At 48.9% G+C, this 16,739-nt stretch overlaps 2 protein-coding genes across 6 annotated transcripts in view; both read right to left on the reverse strand.

The window, feature by feature from the left end:
* Positions 1–297: 297 nt before the first annotated feature.
* Positions 298–8,277, reverse strand: LOC112965819 (zinc finger protein 501-like). 2 transcript variants are annotated; one of them, XM_026065189.1, is made up of 4 exons: positions 8,223–8,277; positions 7,722–7,835; positions 1,658–2,457; positions 298–1,552 (listed from the first exon to the last, which is right to left on the reverse strand). In XM_026065189.1, exons 2-4 carry the CDS (start codon positions 7,810–7,812, stop codon positions 1,268–1,270), a joined length of 1,176 nt encoding a protein of 391 aa, XP_025920974.1. In that variant the 5' UTR covers positions 7,813–7,835; positions 8,223–8,277; the 3' UTR covers positions 298–1,267. The 2 variants fall into 2 exon arrangements, with proteins under 2 accessions (XP_025920974.1, XP_025920973.1); XM_026065188.1 differs by having other exon boundaries at positions 298–2,457.
* A 596-nt stretch (positions 8,278–8,873) lies between these two features.
* SLX4 (SLX4 structure-specific endonuclease subunit) overlaps positions 8,874–16,739 on the reverse strand; it is a 38,465-nt gene continuing 30,599 nt past the window's right edge. For 3 of the 4 annotated variants that reach the window (XR_003253406.1, XR_003253408.1, XR_003253407.1), the window contains exons 14-18: positions 15,751–15,853; positions 15,036–15,518; positions 12,618–14,505; positions 9,768–10,176; positions 8,874–9,088 (exon numbers count right to left, since the gene is read on the reverse strand). Coding sequence is in view for 1 of the 4 variants with exons in the window: in XM_026065187.1 (XP_025920972.1) it covers positions 14,169–14,505; positions 15,036–15,518; positions 15,751–15,853 (923 nt within the window). In the remaining 3 variants the exon portion in view is untranslated. Of the gene's footprint in view, positions 9,089–9,767; positions 10,177–11,438; positions 14,506–15,035; positions 15,519–15,750; positions 15,854–16,739 lie in introns of those variants that run through there. The other variant, XM_026065187.1, reaches the window with a different exon arrangement.

The raw sequence follows: 16,739 nt of genomic DNA on the forward strand, positions 1-16,739 counted from the left end.
AGGAGGGCTCAGGGCATATTGCGCGGGAAGCAGAGCCATAAACTACGCTGTGTACAGCTCCTGGCAAACCCTCGCCACGAGGCTCAGGATTCAGGCAGTACACCGAGCCCTGCTCTGTACCAAACAGCACCCTGTATAAGGCAACGTTCCTGATTACTCCCAGATGCTGATGTCCAAAAGCATCAACGTCTAAAGGCTACAGAGAGGTCAAGCACTGCTGCTGAGGGAAGAGAACTATACAGGATTCTGCTTGCGGAGGCAAAACAGCTGGGAAAAATGGGGAAAATGCTATTTTTTTTAAAGGTTTTATTTGGACATTTTAGAAATAATTAAGTCTCATTAACATACAATTCAGTTCTTACTCCCAATATTTTCAGAAGGAACATTCAATTCCCACACAGAACAACAAAAATGATCCTCAAACCTGTAACGCCAGGAAGCCCTTCCGTACGGCTTCTGGAGAAAGAGGCTGGCTTCTCCAAGCAGAGACCCAGCGAGCAGGAGCAGCACAAATTCAGTAGCTGTGCGGACACAGTTCCCACAGAGGCCTCTGGCCACCACCAAGGTGGACATCAAGTATTACACCCCCGCGCAGCGATCGCCACCGGCGTTGCTGGCTCCGCTCCCCAGAGCGGTGGACTAAGGCCTAAGACCCGTCGGTCTCCGCCGTGCTGCGACTGAGCGTGCTGTGGGACACGGCTCGGGTGGGCAGACAGCAGCGGGGAGTTGAGGCGCACCAGGCTTACAGCTTCTCCGTGCTACAGGCACAGACCACAGCCTGGAGCAGGTAATTCAGAGCCTCTAAAGAAAGCAGTAGCAGGAAGGGAAGGCGAGAGCTTTCATTTTTCTAATTAGTGCTTGGCATGCTCTCAGATGGTCCATTTAGTTCCCTCCGTAAACTGTCTGAAACACTGTGTGCACAGAGAAAAGGCAAGATGTTTCCCCTCTCTTAAATACACGACCAAACATCTTCCAGCCTTGTCAAACCACTTTGCTCCTCTCCCTCTCCCATGAGCTATCCCTCTGAACACCACCTCCTTCCTCTGCTTTGTCACACGCTCCTCCCCAGACTCCCAATGCAGCTCCTTGCACCGCCTCTCCTCTTCTTCCATCTCTACCTTTTAGGACTCATTCTCCTAAAAAGAAATCGCTTTCACCCTCCAAAAGCAGGGTGGTTATTAGACTGAAAGGAGAGAGACCCCGGGCTTCGTTTTCCCAGGGATGCTCACAGGGTATCGGACACAACTGCTCCCCACGCTCACCCCTCCTAGGGCTCCTCTCCCCTGTGGATCTGCTGGTGCCGGAGGAGTGCAGAGCTCACGGTGAAGCCCTTCCCACAACTGGAGCAGGCGTAGGGGCGCTCGCCAGTGTGGATCCGCCGGTGCTGGATGAGGTGCGCACTCTGCCGAAAGCTGTCCCCGCAGTCGGCGCAGGCGTAGGGCCGCTCCCCTGTGTGGACCCTGTGGTGCCGGAGCAGGGCCGACCTCCACAGGAAGCTCTTCCCACACTCGGTGCACTCGTAGGGGCGCTCGCCAGTGTGGAAGCGGCGGTGCTGGATGAGGTGGGAGCTCACAGTGAAGCTCTTTCCACACTCAGTGCACCCATAGGGGCGCTCGCCCATGTGGAACCGCCGGTGCTGGATGAGGGCGGAACTCACCGTGAAGCTCTTTCCACACTCGGAGCACTCGTACGGCTTCTCCCCCGTGTGGACCCGCTGGTGCTTCATGAGCTCAGAGCTCTGGCTGAAGCTCTTGCCACACACCGCGCACTCGTAGGGTTTCTCCCCCGTGTGGACCCTCTGGTGTCGCGTCAGGGCTGAGCTCACGCTGAAGCTCTTCCCGCAGTCGCTGCACTCAAAGGGTTTCTCCCCCGTGTGCACTCGCTGGTGCTGGACCAGCTGCGAGTTCCCGGAGAAGCTCTTTCCACACTCGGCACACTTGTAGGGCTTCTCCCCCGTGTGGGTTATCTGGTGCCGGATCAGCTTCGAGCTCATGCTGAAGCTTTTTCCGCACTCGGAGCACTCGTAGGGTCTCTCCCCTGTGTGGATTCTCTGGTGCTGGATGAGATGCGACCGCTGCCGGAAGCTCTCCCCGCACTCGGCACAGCCAAAGGGTTTCTCGCCAGTGTGGATTCTCCGGTGCTGGGCCAGGTTGGAGCTCACCCGGAAGCTCTTCCCACAGTCCCCACATATCGTCAGCCTCCCCGCAGCAGGATTTCTCTGCTGGCTGGTGTCTGGCAGCCTCCTGAAGCTTTTTCCACGTAGTGTCACTCTGCTTTGCCTCTTCCCCAGGGGAGTTCTCTGAACCCTTTCTGACCTGCGTGGGTGAACTGGATCCTGTTCAGGACTCTGGGAACTGTTCTTCTTGGAGAGTCCTGATAGTAAATCTTCTGGCTCCACTGGCCGAGGAATGCCCTGGTGGGGATTTTCCTCTTTCTTTTTCACAGTCCCATCCTCAGCTGCAATAAAACGAGAATCCGGAGAGGAGTTACAGGCAGGAAAGGAAACTTTGTGCAGTGGAGATCAAAAAGGGATAAATTCTGGAAGTTCAGTAGACTGATATTAAGTATAAAAACTCCTGATATTTCCCTCCTACTCAGGGTATTTTGCAGTGTTACAAGAACGAGCCCTGGAAGAAGCTCTGCATGCTTTGTAATAACTGGAGTCTACCAGAATTACCTGGGATCGACTTTATTAAATTGTCAAATCAAAACCACAGTGAAATTTCAGCTCTGGCTCCCCACGTCAATATTTACAAGAGTGTTTACTGACGACTAATGAGGTATAGAGAGTCCACAGAGAAATTCAGAAGGCCTCCACCAGCAAGCCTGAGCAGCACAGTTAGCAAGGGGTAAGGGGAGACAGATGCTGCTTTACCCTCTAAGGACACGAACCGTGAACGACGCTCCTGCTCCACAGCAGCTCCTGCTCCACAGCAGTCAGTCCAGATTGTTACTGACTTTGCCGCAAACAGCACGAAGCCGTGAAGCAAGTCTTGAGCTCCTGCCAGAAAAGCAGCCAATTCTGCTTTTAGGTGCCCTCCTTTTGACATCGCCCATGATCCCAGATAAGGAATCCTGCCTTCCGCACACAAGATCAAAACTTATAACTCACAGTGAGTGTCGAGGCAGTGCCTGTACAGAAGGAAGGATGGCTTGCGGGGCAGAGCAAGCATATCACACCTCTGTTCCTTTGCTGAATCAGATTCTCAGTTAAAGCAGACGTTAGAGATGTACAAAGTCTTCTTCAGTGCAGACCAGACATCCCAAATAACTACAGTGAAGATCATGTAAGGTAAGACATGCTCTTCCTCCTGGGAGAGCTCATTGGCGCAGAGCCCATTCCAATGTGCGGGCAGCAGTGCTCCATCTAAAAGATGGACAGAAGGTCCTCATGACCACTGACCAGGCTGTGGCTGTCACTCCTGCATCTGACCAGCCTGCCTGGCTCAGGGTGTGAGGGCTCCTTGCACCAGCTTGGCCTCCACATTGCAAGAAGAGGGATATTTGAAGTGTGCAGAAAAAAAGGCCGATCTCTTGTACAGTGAGGACTGATATCAGGAACTAAGTGCAAGTTTGTTGTTTGGTAAGAGATCACAGAGCACTGGGTGACCCATGCTGATGAGCTTTGAGAAAACGGCTTTTCAAGAGAGAGGAGGAAGGGAGGGATCGTTTGAAGCATGTGCCAGTCAAATGGTCCCAAGACACCTCAAGTAACATTGGTAATCCGGAGAGTAAGAGGATGAGGAAAACTTAAAAACACCTCTGCAGAGGGACAACCTGTCTAGGACCTCCTTCTAGGACTCTAGAAATGGCAGAGGTGGGAGAATACTCTGTGTAGAAATAGCAAGATCTCAGCAAGTGGGATCCATACAGAGCTAGTGGAAACTTCAGAAAGTTTTAATACTAGCCTCCTGCCCAGGTTTGGGGGAGAGGAGCCTCTAAAGGTTGAGGTCATGCTGGGCTCTGTAACGTTCTCCACTTGTTTTTGTAGGCTTCCCCATAGAGGACCTTCTGCTCTGTCAAAAGATTCACTGTAACGTATAGAGCAAACTCAACAAGCAGAACATAGCCAGCCAGCTCCCACAGCATTAGAAGTAAAGGTTTTGGGCTCGAAAGGAAAAGACAACTACTCTTCCAGAATACTGTATCTGGAAGTGTTATTAAAAGTTAAGCTGAAAGTCAGAGAAGGGCCATAAAGAACCATCCCCTTATTCACATACAGCCTCACAGAAGCATAAACTTTATGAATCTACATTGCACAGTCAATGCTAGGTCAGCAGAAAGCTTTGCCAAGACAAGATGCTTGCAAGATGCTTCTTGGGTATTTACGCAGAGCAGCGACTCCTTCCAGCACACTGCTGAAGTATGGTTTGGTGAGCAACCCCAACCAGTTTGAAAGCACGTGGCCTCCAGTGTCACTGTGGGCTTTGCTGTCAGTGGAGAAATGTAACTCTTTGCAGGCTTACTGAGGGCTTATGCACTAAATCACCGGCAAGACAGGACCTGTGAAGCATGGACCCTTCTGCTGTCAGGGAAGGGCAAATAGGTGCCAGAGGGATGTACGTGGGATGTAGCAATGGCCACATATTCACATCCAAGTTTTAAGACCAGTCAATCAGGCTAATAGATTTCCASGTGATCTCTAAAGACTATATGGACTTTCAGGGGTGAAGGATGACTTGCTGTTGACTATGTGTAGGCCAAAAGTATGGAACAGGTTGAGGACTAAAGCCACAGGCATGGAGACCTCCAGATTTTTTTCGCCGTAGTGGGGTAGACACGTATGCTTTGTATACTTAAAGATTCAATTGCTACCTCCTGATTCTCTGAAAACTGTATCTTGTAAAATAAACAGGTAACATATACCAGTACTGTGGGACTGATGTACAAACCACAGGTGCTTCCAATGGTCTGGCAGAGTTGCAATAATGCCTTGGAAGAGGAGAGTCACTTCTGAACCTTAAGTAGGCAATAAAGGAAGGAGAGTCTAGAATTTCCACCCAGACTGACACATGTATGTATTTAATCTTCCTCTTTCTAATCAGTATAAGAAAACACCATGATATGATTTCACAGCGAACTCCTGAGATACCTTTCACAGCAGTTTGGTGTGGCAGTGATTCCAGTTCTTCCCTCAGCTAGTTTTCATTAAAATGGTCCCTTGAGAGGAAGAGAAACTGGAACTTTGCTATTCACCATGGAGGCATTTCCATTTGTCTGCAGTTACTCCCATCCAGGCCTGGAGGAAAAGAGAAAGGTGATATCCAAAGACAGGATAAGAAGAGGACATCTCTGGCAGGCTGGCATGAAGCTCTTGACCTGTATGTCAAACGTGCTGAGTAGATGATGGAGCTAGTGATGTTGGTGTGTTGCTGTTGTGCCCAAAGAGATATCCTTCACTTACCCTGGCTTGGGTACTTAAACAGAATTTCTTTCACTTAAAGGAGCATTCAAAGTACACAGGAATTAAGTCTTTATGGCGTTCTGTACTTCTTTGGGAAGGTCAGAAGTTTCAAGCTTCTTATTACAGTGATTATAGCCATGGCTCAAGCTCTCATCTGTGAAACTACCACAACCATTTTTGTTACTTCTGACAAACCAGTTACTTCTGTTACTGGTTATCTTCTCTAGGCAAGTTGACTGTAAAGGGTTTGATCAAAATCAGGATGACTGGAACTCAGTGAAGGCATTTTGACTGGAAAGAGCTTAAGGGTGTGACCTTTCTCTTACAAGGTGAGAGAAGGAGCCACTCCTAGACATTTTGGAGAGAGAGATCACTATGCTGAAGAGTTAATACTGGAAGGGTAAGGCTGAACTGGCCAAAACAAATAAGCTTGGGAGATGTGAGGAATGGGGCAGCTCCAGTTAAGTAGGGTGGGTGTACACATCAGGATAAAACCTAAATGTCCCTGTAAATGTACCCCTAGATCCCTCTCTCAACAGAAGCTGGCAGTAGCATGAGTTTTGGCTGATGCTCTGCTCTGTCTCACAGCTGTGGGGAGAACACAGTGATGGTCTCCAGCACTGAAATCAGAGTTCATGGAAGAGAAACCAAAGAAAACTATTAAAGATTAGACACCACCATCACAAATAAGCCTCAGACTGTTGGAAGACAGTAGAGTAAGCTGGGGAGGCACCACTGTTTGCTTTTCTCATCCCCTTCCCTGGCACCCACTTGTGACCAATCTATGAGATGGAGCTCTGAGCTATACGGGCCTGTAATCTATCCCAGTAGAGCTGTTCACACAAATTCACAACATAGCTGGACTACTGAGTGTGGTATCTCGCCGCTGGGGGACTGGGAGGTGGCTGACGCAATTCTCGTCTTTACAAAGGGCTCGAGGGGAGATCCAGGGACCAGGAAGCCCAGCAGCCATTCTAAGCAAATGAACCGTAGCCAGAATAAGATAACGTTAATGGGCATATGGCCAAAGACGGCATACTGGGAAAGAGTTGGCATGACCTTTGAAAAGGGATGTCTCGCCTCACAAACCTCTTGGAGTTCTTCAGAGGTATCACCCGTTTCAGCAGAAGGGAGGTCTGGAGTCCAAAGGCATTCCCAAAAGACATTTTGTCCTTCACCAAAACTGTTGAAGGAGAAACTAAGCTACCATGGGATGAGAGACCCTAAATAAACTGGCAAAGAATGGAAAGGGGAATTGCAAACATCTGATGCTGATTTTGTTATTCCAAATTAGAGAGACAAGAGCTGACTGTAAAGAACCTGGCAGCCTTAGGATACTGACTGACCAGGAGACAGGGGAATGACAGGGAAGTTCATCGCACATAAACATAATGATTCACAGAGAGGAAAAGCCTCTATACCTTGCATGTATACCAGGATGGGCCTAGGATGTTCTTGGTATCACTCAGGAATAGCATCTTGGAGTTAGAACAGACTGATGAAAACCACAGCTCCAGGGCAAACAAAAAAGCTTATCAAATGTTAGAGATTGTTGGGAAAATAATAGAGAATAAAATATAATGTAATTCTGCCTGCTGCTCAAACCCATGGTAAGCCTACGTCCTGAATACAGTGTGCAAGCGGGGGATAGCTCCCTCAACTCAGAAATATTAATAGCGCTGAACAAGATACAGAAAGGTAACATGGATGACCAGGTTTGGAGCAGCTTCCGTATGGTAAGTGATTCAACAGGCTGTTCAGCCTAGAAAAGGTACAGCTGAGGGGGGACATCACAGAGGTCTATGAGAATATGAGTGGCCCGCAGAGGGTGGGCAGGGATCTGTCCTGCACTGTTTATTCCAAAACAAGAACTATGGGCATCAAGCAAACTACTAGAAGGCAGCTTCAAAGCAAAGGAGGTAGTTCCTCACAAAACAGCTAAGTAAGCTGCAGAACTCCTCACTGCAAGTTGGCCTGGATGCTAAAAACATCCACAGATTCAGACGGCAATAAAATACACAGAGGGTTATGAAATATCAGCGCACCACATCTAGCTCAGGAGTTTCTGAAGCCACAGAAGACTTGGAGCTGAGGAAGTATACAGGGAAACACCACTGCTTGTTCGCGCTGTTTGTCTGCTCTTCTCTGGGTATCCAGTAGTGCCACTGTCAGAGACAGCACGCTAAGCCAGGTGGACTAGGTGGTCTGGATCAGACCAACCTGGTTTGGATCCAGTCCAACCACTCTTGTATGTTCCTGCAGGATTTGGGGATGCTGGAACTCCGACAGGTCACAGGTGACTGCGCAGGGCCCTTACCTGGACAGGCGCTATTCAGAACTGTGTGTCCCGGGTAGGCCTGGAGACGGGAGAACCACAGCTCTTCCTTCTGCTCCATGTGGGAGATCATGTCCAGCTGGATCCCAGGAGATCCTGCTCGGGAAGAGCAATGAGAAAGGTCAGACGAGCCGCACCGTTTAACCGAGGACTGCTGTCAAGACGGGGGCTTCTAGATTTGGGGTCTAGAAACTAGCAGCTCTCGGCCAAAACGACAGGCAAACGGTCCCCGTCCCGCACGGCTGCCCGAGGATCCCGAACCGGCGAGGCTCGCCTCAAAAAGCGGGAGGCCTCGCCGCACCCCCGAGCGGAGCCGGCGGCCACCCCCGCCGCCGTGCCGCGAGGGGGGCGAACCGGCGCGGCGCCAGGGGCCGCGGAGCAGGGCCGGCAGCTCGCCGGAGCCGTTTAACGGCCGCCGGGGTGCGGCCCCCGCCCGCGGGCGGCCCCGGGACAGCGGCTCCGCGCGGCGGGGCCGCCGGTTACCTGCTCGCGGCGCGGGTCAGCGCGCCCCGGCCGGCGGCACCGGGCCGGGCCGGGCCGGGCCGGGCGGCGGCGGGCGGCACGTGACGGCGGCGGCCAATGGCGGCGGCGCCCGCGGCCTGCGAGGGCGGCGGAAAATGGCGGCGGCTGCGCGGAGCCCCCGGCGCGTCCGCAGCGAGCCGAGGAGCGGCGCCGGCCGCCGCGGGTTCTCCGGGGCCGGAGCAGGCGGGGGCGCACGCGGAGCCTCGCCCCTTCCCGGGGGGCTCCGGCCCCCTCCGACCCGCGCCGGTGACCGCCACCGCGGTCGCTCGCTCGCTCGCTCTGGCGCCTGCCGTGGCGTGCTCGTGCGCTCCAGTGCCCCGGCCGAGCGGGGCCCCAGTGCGGGGGAGTCTCCTCTCCCTGGCGCCTCTTCCCACCCGCAGCTGTAACGAGGGAGGAATCACTGGTGGGTAAAGAGCACCTGAATATCAGGTCATCTGCAGTACCCGCTTCTGTTACCAGACACCTCCAAAACATTAGCAGCGGCACCGATTCTCCTGATTTTTAGCGTTAACAATGCATTTTATAAGACCTTTTTAAAATTCAGGGCATGTTACTGCCAAATAAGAAACTTAGATAAGTTCATCACTTAAATAACACGATGACCCACCTTGTCAGAAACACCGCTATTATATGTGATTGCCCAGAAAGCCCAAATGAGAGAGAAGTGACATCTCAGGTCACAGGCACTTTCTGATGAGCTAGTTCTGGCCCTTCTTCAGCAGAAGGGAAAAAGTTCTTCATACTCCAGGTCCCATCTGAAATCTCAGAGAAACAACTCAAGAGAGCAGAGACCTCTCCTGGGAGTCAGCCAGGACGGCTCAGGTGCCCTGGAAAACAAGCGTCGCAAAAGCACATCAGATACAACAGTGGCTGGAGCAAGATGAAAGAGAAGAGTTAACACGTTCATGCAGTTTAAGGCCAGAAGACACCATGAATGTTAATGCAGAAACTCACTACTTCAGACTAAAAACTGCATGAATTATTGGAGATCTTGCAAAACAGAGCACAAAAACCAGGATGATGCAGTGGTTTTTAGACAGTCTAATGTCTGCTGCTGCCTTTGTGCTGTCACATTTCTGTCACCGTATGTTGTTACTCTGTAGTAAGTATTTTAGCCCACCCAGACCCTATCTCACAGAATATGGAGCCTGGCAGAAAGCTGAGTTACACTGTAAAGTCTGAGGAGCAGTCTCTGGGGTTGCCTACCTGGTAAGCATCTGTTCCAGAGTAGCCCTGTGCGTGTTTATTTTGGGCTCAGTTAACCTAAACTGTGCGGGGAATTCACCCCTCCATTCCCCACAAAGCTCAGATGGGAAGAAAAAGGCTTTTTCTTCCTATGGTGAGAGGCCGTCGGAGGTTAGGTAACACCCAGCTGCTGGGGGAGCCAGCCCAGCTCTTGGCACCATGGTGCCCAGTGTCCTCTTGCCTCCTTTCTGCTGTTAGCTTGTGTTATGCTTTGACAAGACAAAGACCTATCACATACAATAGTCTAGAAGCAACACTCACTGCTGCATGGGGCTGTGACGGTGCGATAAAGCATTATTCCATGTAGCCCTTTTCTTCTGTTTCTGCGCCCAGGATGTTCTGTGGGCTGCTGGTACTGCCAAAGTCAGACCATTCCTTTTACCTCTTGGTTGGTTTTACTTGCTCTTGCCTCTGTGGCTCTTGGTTTTCTTTGACAGTAGCATGGCCTGGACATCAGGCAGGATATAAGATGTTGTTCCCCAGCTCCTCATCACTAAAGACGGCAAGCTGTAGGCGATGGAGGACAATCCTTGTCCTCTTGTCTTGTGCCGCATTCCCACACAGCTCCAGATTTCCAGCACAGCAACATCGGGGTGCTGACATCCACTGCTCTGCGTAGTTTCTCTGCAGGGCAGCCACTGACCATCGCCTGGGGGAACTGCAGCCTGGCCTGTAGAGAATTAAGACCTTAGCTCTTACTTTACTGCCCTGCTTTCCCCAGCCTGACATGGTAACTCTCCAGCAGCCAGTGCCTGCCTGTTGGCACCAGGATGAGGGCTAGGTGGCCCTTTGGTCTGGCCCATCACAACAAGCATGGTCAACCTCAGGGAGAAAAAAAATCAGAGTAGCAAGGGATAGCCCTTGGAACTGAGACATGGAACATGTATGTCATGTCTCTGCTGTGGAGGAAAGGAGGGCTGGATCAGTAAATCAAACCTTTGCAGAGCACAGAGCATTTTAACCACTGGCAGAACCTTGATTTTGGTCAACGAAAAACCTGGGCACTAAAGCAGCCAGCTAGCGAGAGACAAGGAACCTGGGCAGAGGAATGCTGCAGGTACCTCTGAAATCCTGCTCTGGGAGACAGCGACTGAGTCACAGAGACATCTTTGTCGAAGGCTGTTCATCTCTCTCTGTCACTTTATTGTTTCATTAAAAACCCAAACAGTTTATATGCAATGCCTTTAAAAGAAATTTATACAGGAATGTTTTAAACTCTCACTAAAAGGCAAACAAGTGCATTTGAAATGTATTTCCAGAACACCTCTAGCCTCCTTAAAGAACTGCAAGAACGATTGCTCTTGTATTTAACCCTTCAGTACCTAAACTTTAGCACTGTAAGCATATTTGGGGTTTCTTGGCCCAGTAGAAAGGGAAGGCACAACAGTCATCACCCTACGTTTAACAGTATTCAAATGTTTTTAGTTAAATTGGTCCCTACATGGGTCTTGGCCATGGCAGACACCAGGGGGGTGGATTACATTCAGTTAAGAAATGCCAAGAGAAATAGGGTGACTTCTGAAGTGAATGGACACAGAACTGCGCCTGTACAAGAAAAATAACTCTCTTGCCAGATGCAAGATTATTATATAAACATATGTAGCATAGCTTTTCAGAATAAACCTTTTGAGACTATTTTTGTAGGTAGGAAATGTGATAATGCACAAAACAACGGACTGCAAAAGTGTGCCCTAATAGTATCCGTAGTCAATCACACAGATCGTTTGGTTGCCACAGCACATTTAGAAGCACTGTTTTCCGAAGCTCATTCAGAGCTCATCTGGTATGTCTTGGTAGGACAAAAGCTTTATGCACTGCCAGTAACATATTTGCTACTTTTTAACTTGGAAAACAATTGAAATCTTAGTTGAAAAGGTCCTTTTCTTGCAGCCATGGAAGCATTAAAGCAAACAAATAACAGAGTATTTTTGATAGCTGTTACTACAGAGCTGGAAGTAATTACAGGAACAATTACAGAGACAATGGATTTTCCAAGACAGAAATGAGTCTGCGTTAGGAACATACAAAAACAGAGAAATATATACAGATCAAGCTGACTGATAACATATAATCACTGGCAGATGGTAACATCAACGTTAGCTGGAGGAGACACCCTTTGCTTATAGATTAATGGAGCAGGCGAATGAATAACTGCTTTCTGATAATTTGCAGCATATGTCAGATACATCATTGTGATCTTGAAGGCTGTAAAGATTTTATATTTTTTCCCCTCTTCTGAGAGAAGTGTTAGAATTACCAAAGACATCTCATTTTGTCAACTTCAGCCACAAGGACACTGACACAAGCCTCTGCAAAATGTTATCTCCAAACCCTGACAGCACAGGTGTTTAAAATTATTTTTTTCCATTAGGCAAAGATTGTCCAGTTGCAAGGTTTAAGGAAGACAGAGATAGGAGGATGGAGACACTTCCAGTGACTAATATTGGGTTTTTTTCTTAACATGCTACCAAGTTTCTTATGCCGCAGTGCTATTAGTTGAACAATTGTAATTTGCATGCAATGAAGTGTGACCCTGCATTTGTTGAAGGTTAAGATGTAACAAAGAATTGACTGCAAAATCTTTGATCATAAATATAAGTCTTACTTAAAAATGCAGCAGAGAAGCTGGAAAGGGATCTTACTTATTTTCACATATTAAGACTGGTAGGTATAACTGAAACTTTTGATGTGTATGAAATGTGTACTTGAGAGAAATACACGATACACTATGGGAAACAGTACTTCCCAGAATGCCACTTCAAGGCAAGCCTTGGCCTTTTCATGCAGGAAAGTCATCTTTAATGGCAGCTCTGGCACAGGAGAATGGGGAGGAAAAGCAACGTGATTGACAGGGAAGGAAACTAAAAAGCTCCTGAAAATTCACCAGCCATGGCAGAAGGGGCTGCTAGGAGGTCCCCACACCATTGCACACGCCACAGCGACACTTGACGGAGAAGAGGAAGTTCGTAAGACCTCAGCAGCTGCAGAGCTGGCCATCCGTTTCCCCTTAACCATCGCCCACCCTTCCCAGGCCAGACCAGACCCTTCTCCAGGGTTGTCCTCCTGGCAGACCAAAACACCTTCCCCAGCCCTACCTGGAGTCTTCCCTACCTTTGGGCTCCACATCTCAGACACACCTGGCAGCCCACCTCTCTCCAGGTGACCGATCCACCATTCGCCAGCCGCTGCCCGGTGATCTCTCTCGTTCCAGCTCTCCATGCTGCTGGGCCCCCGTGACACGACTCTCCTCTTCCTCCAGTTCTCTGCTGAGGGTTTTAGCCAGTGCGCGCACTGTGGAGCTGCTGCTGCTCCCAGCTAGACCCAGTACTGCTACTTAGACTCCCCCCAGTCTCTCGTAAGACATTACTTGTTATAGTTTATCATTAGTACCTTACAAATTGTTTATTGTATATAATATAAATCAAATAAAACTGAGGCTATATTGTATCAAAAATAGAAAATATTTATATGTTCCAAAATACATAAATATGTTTCGAAATCTGGCTTCTTTTTTAAAAGCGTTGTGTCCATTTTGCTGAGTGAGACCCTTTTCAGATTCAAAACTCTCAAAACACAGGAAAGTCGGAAGAGCTCATGAAATTAAATACATAAAAGATGGCACTTTAGGGTCCGAGACTTCCCCAAGAGTTCCAGATGTTGTTTACAACCTAAGATCAGTCCAGGTTGGAAATGAGACTCGTTAAGGAAGAGGGTTTAGATCAAGATACAAGAAGTGCTGAAAAGATCCAGTGGTCACTATAATACTATCTTCTTAAAAAAAATCTCTGTCAAGGATGTACTCTGGTCAGGCTACAACGACAAGGTAACACAGCCCTCAGAAAGTGGAGCAGATGATATCTTCAACACAGATCCCAGCATGCAAGTGAACACACACAGCTGAATGCTGGAATCCAGAAGGCTTTCACACAACATCTGGTGTCAGAGGGCACTTTGGGGAGCCATCAGAAATATATTGGAAAAACAGCTGCATTGTTTTGCAGCCATTTAAGAAACAGATTTAGGAGTTTTACCAGAGACCACAAATTGAACCAAGGACAGGAGAGAGGCCTCTTAATTCCACAATGTTCCCTGCCTTAACAATCGGCAGGGCCACTCGCACACTGAGTAAATGAAGACTGTAAGTCACTGGGGTCTAAACATTCAGTGCTTTACACAGGGGCAAAGGGATTGGTTTCTTGAAGATGGGTTATTCTACTGAATACTGGAACTTGAAGGGTGAAGCACCTCACAGCCCAAGCCCAGGGCAAGGGCTTCGGCAAGTTTCACTGGAAGAAGCACCTGCCCCTGGAAGCACCAAAAGGAAGGAAAGTCAGGGACCTAAAACCTATTAGAAAAATGGAAAGGAAAGATAAGGCAAGGAGGAGGAAAACCAGGGGAGACAAACAGAGGCTCCAGTGAAACCCTGCGCTGAAGGCAGTACAGCAACAGGAGGAGTCTGTGCCAGCTCAGAGCAGACAGCACGGGAGCAGGAGCTCAGTTCAGATCCATTCTCCAGCATGTCATCTGGACAACAGGCCACAAGGAGGAGCAGCGCACCCACCGATCACACCAGCAAATCAGGCACCAGCCTGGAACACGGTTTCCAGCTTATCAGGAAGGTCCCGATGTACAAAACTCTTGAAATGGAGGAGAGGGCTCCATTCAGTATCGTCTCCTCCTTTTTTTGTTCCCCTTTCCTTTCTGTTCCTTCTCTTTCCGGGCTGCAGCCGTGGTAAAGGTGATACAGTGGGCGTCTAAAAAGTCCAGCAGCTTTGCCTTGGCAATCTTAATGCCGTTCTGTTTCAGCTCCGAGTGCAGTACAGCCAGCTCAAGTGGCTCATAAAAGAGGATCTTGCGGTACAGGGCTGCATTTGAACGGATGTAGTTCCTCACTGCCTCCAGCTTATCTGCCTCCTTGGCTGCTGCCTGAGAAGCTGGAAGCTCCTCTTCCTCCTCTTCGGACTCAAGAGTACAGGCCTCAAATTCATTAGCAAAAGAACTAGAAGCGAGAAAAAGCAGACAAGTGATCAAGAAAAGAACTGGTCATCAAGGGCATGTCCAGAGCTCCCCAGGTCCCCGGATGCCACTCCTTGCTCCTGCCTGCAACACCTACTGCTGGCGTACTTGCGGGCTCACCGTGTGCAGCACCACATGTGGCCTCTGCTGAGCAGTGCTGTCTTCTCACTACTCTAGTTGCAGGCTCTCACTCAACCCTGTGGGGCTCCTTGACACTCCGACTTGCAGAGCTGCCAGGACATGCCAGGTTTGGGCTCTGCCCACACACAGTTTCAGCCATGAGCTCTCAGAATAGCTCACTAGAAGTTAGACTAAAACAAACAAACAAACAACAAAAAACCTTACTTCTTTTGTACGACTGTTTTGACCTTCAAGTGACAAAAGCCCACGGAAGGTAAGCTGTAGTACAGACCCCTGTATTCTGCATTGACACTCATTTCTTTGTTTTCCATTTTCCCAGGTCATCTCTGTCATGCACAGTAGAGAGACTCTTTTGTGTATTTGTTCCCCTACCTCTGTAACCCAAGAGAGATGTCGCTTCCATCCAGTGAAGAAGATGCAGATTCCTGAGATGCTGAGAGCATCAGCTCCTCCTCATCAGCTGCCAGAGAGCCCCTCTCTGGAGATACGGTTGGCCTCTTCTGCTCTCTGGCTTCTCTGGACTGATATGTCATTTCAATTCCCTCCTTAGCTCCTGCATAGCCTGTTTCAGGTGGTCCAACCAAGTCATCACCAGCACTCCCCACAGCGAGTACTGAAGAAGCTGTAACAGCCTGCTTCTTTTTCCTCGCAGCATTTGAGGCTTTGGCACGCTTTCCACCTGCAGTCCGGTTTGCCTTCGACTGCCTAGAGAGTTTGGCCGGGGACCTCTGCAAGGGAGGCTGGGAAGACCAGATTTCATCCTCCAAGTCAGCATCCATGTCCTGGTGAGTATATTGGAAGATCTCCTTCAGCTTTAACACCATCTGGCGTTTTGGGAGAGGACGAACTCCAAATCTAAAAGAGAAAGGTGGGAGTTTAGGCTAAGATAATGCTGCGCCTTCCACTGTCACAGCTCAGGAATGCGACCAGGCCAGGAAGTCCAGTGGCCAGCTGGAAGAGCATGATCTCAAACAACACTGACTGGAACATCATCAAGTTTTCCCTTTCAAAACAGGAGCTTTCTTTCACACTTCCTGCCAGCAGGTTTCTGCTCATAAAGAGATGTACTTGTGGACGTAGTGCTAACCTGCTCAACTCCTTCTTCAGCTCCGGGGTCTCCATAATGGAGTAAGCTGGCATTGGAGTCATGGGAGTCTCAGGAGGCTTGTCCCTCTCTTGACAGGCAGGTTCTGCAACAGAATGAAGTTACTGTCATCAAAATTAGTACAGAAGGACACAAGAGGGCTGATATCTTCCCCTCCCGGTGGTAAATATTCTAATGTTATATAGTAACTGTTTAAGAGGCACTGCTTGTCTGCACGCTCTTCTACTAAATACCTTTATATTGGACAGAACAATCAACACTTCTTTTGTCTTCTGGTCTGGGATACTTGTTTTTTATTGACTTTAAATCAGAAAACAGCTTAAATTGAGACATATGTCAGGTCTGAATACAAAGCCCATTCAAGGCTTTGTTAGAACAGTTGCAAGGTAGTTAAAAAGATATGTTTACTGAATTCTGTGAAGTGGTTCTTCCCCCAGGAAGGAAATTTCATAGTAGAAACTTGATGTAGAAGAAACCAAACAAGTCAAGATTCTGGGGGCCTGAATTAGATACCGATTTAGTGATACTGATTTACTCATTCTGTGAAGCACAGTCAGTCTCACAGGTCATGTTCTAAACCCCCGTTGTTAAACTAATCACTTAGTATAGCATAATTAGTAATATATCTAATAAATACTAAGAGATCAATTACTATTCGTAGATCTTAGATGGAAGGAACTATGCAAGTGCAACACAATTAAAATATTAATCCTAGTAAGCAGTTGACCCCAGAGAGGTACACTAGTATTTTGTGCATCGTCAGACATTCAAGCGGAGAAGGCTCAGCTCCTGCTCACCACTAAGTGGAATCTGGTGGCAAAGACAAAGTGCACCCTGGCTCTCAGTCTTATGTGTGCCCTGTAACTGCTCACTGTGTCCCCCACTCAGGCCATGTGATGGGCACACAAAAATCTGTTACAAGAGCCCAGAACCAGCAAACAGAAGGCAGCGCAAGTCAAGGCAAAGGCGCA

The sequence above is a fragment of the Apteryx rowi genome, unplaced genomic scaffold (assembly GCF_003343035.1).
Source record: "Apteryx rowi isolate R43461 unplaced genomic scaffold, aptRow1 scaffold_225, whole genome shotgun sequence".
NCBI classification, from domain to species: domain Eukaryota; kingdom Metazoa; phylum Chordata; class Aves; order Apterygiformes; family Apterygidae; genus Apteryx; species Apteryx rowi.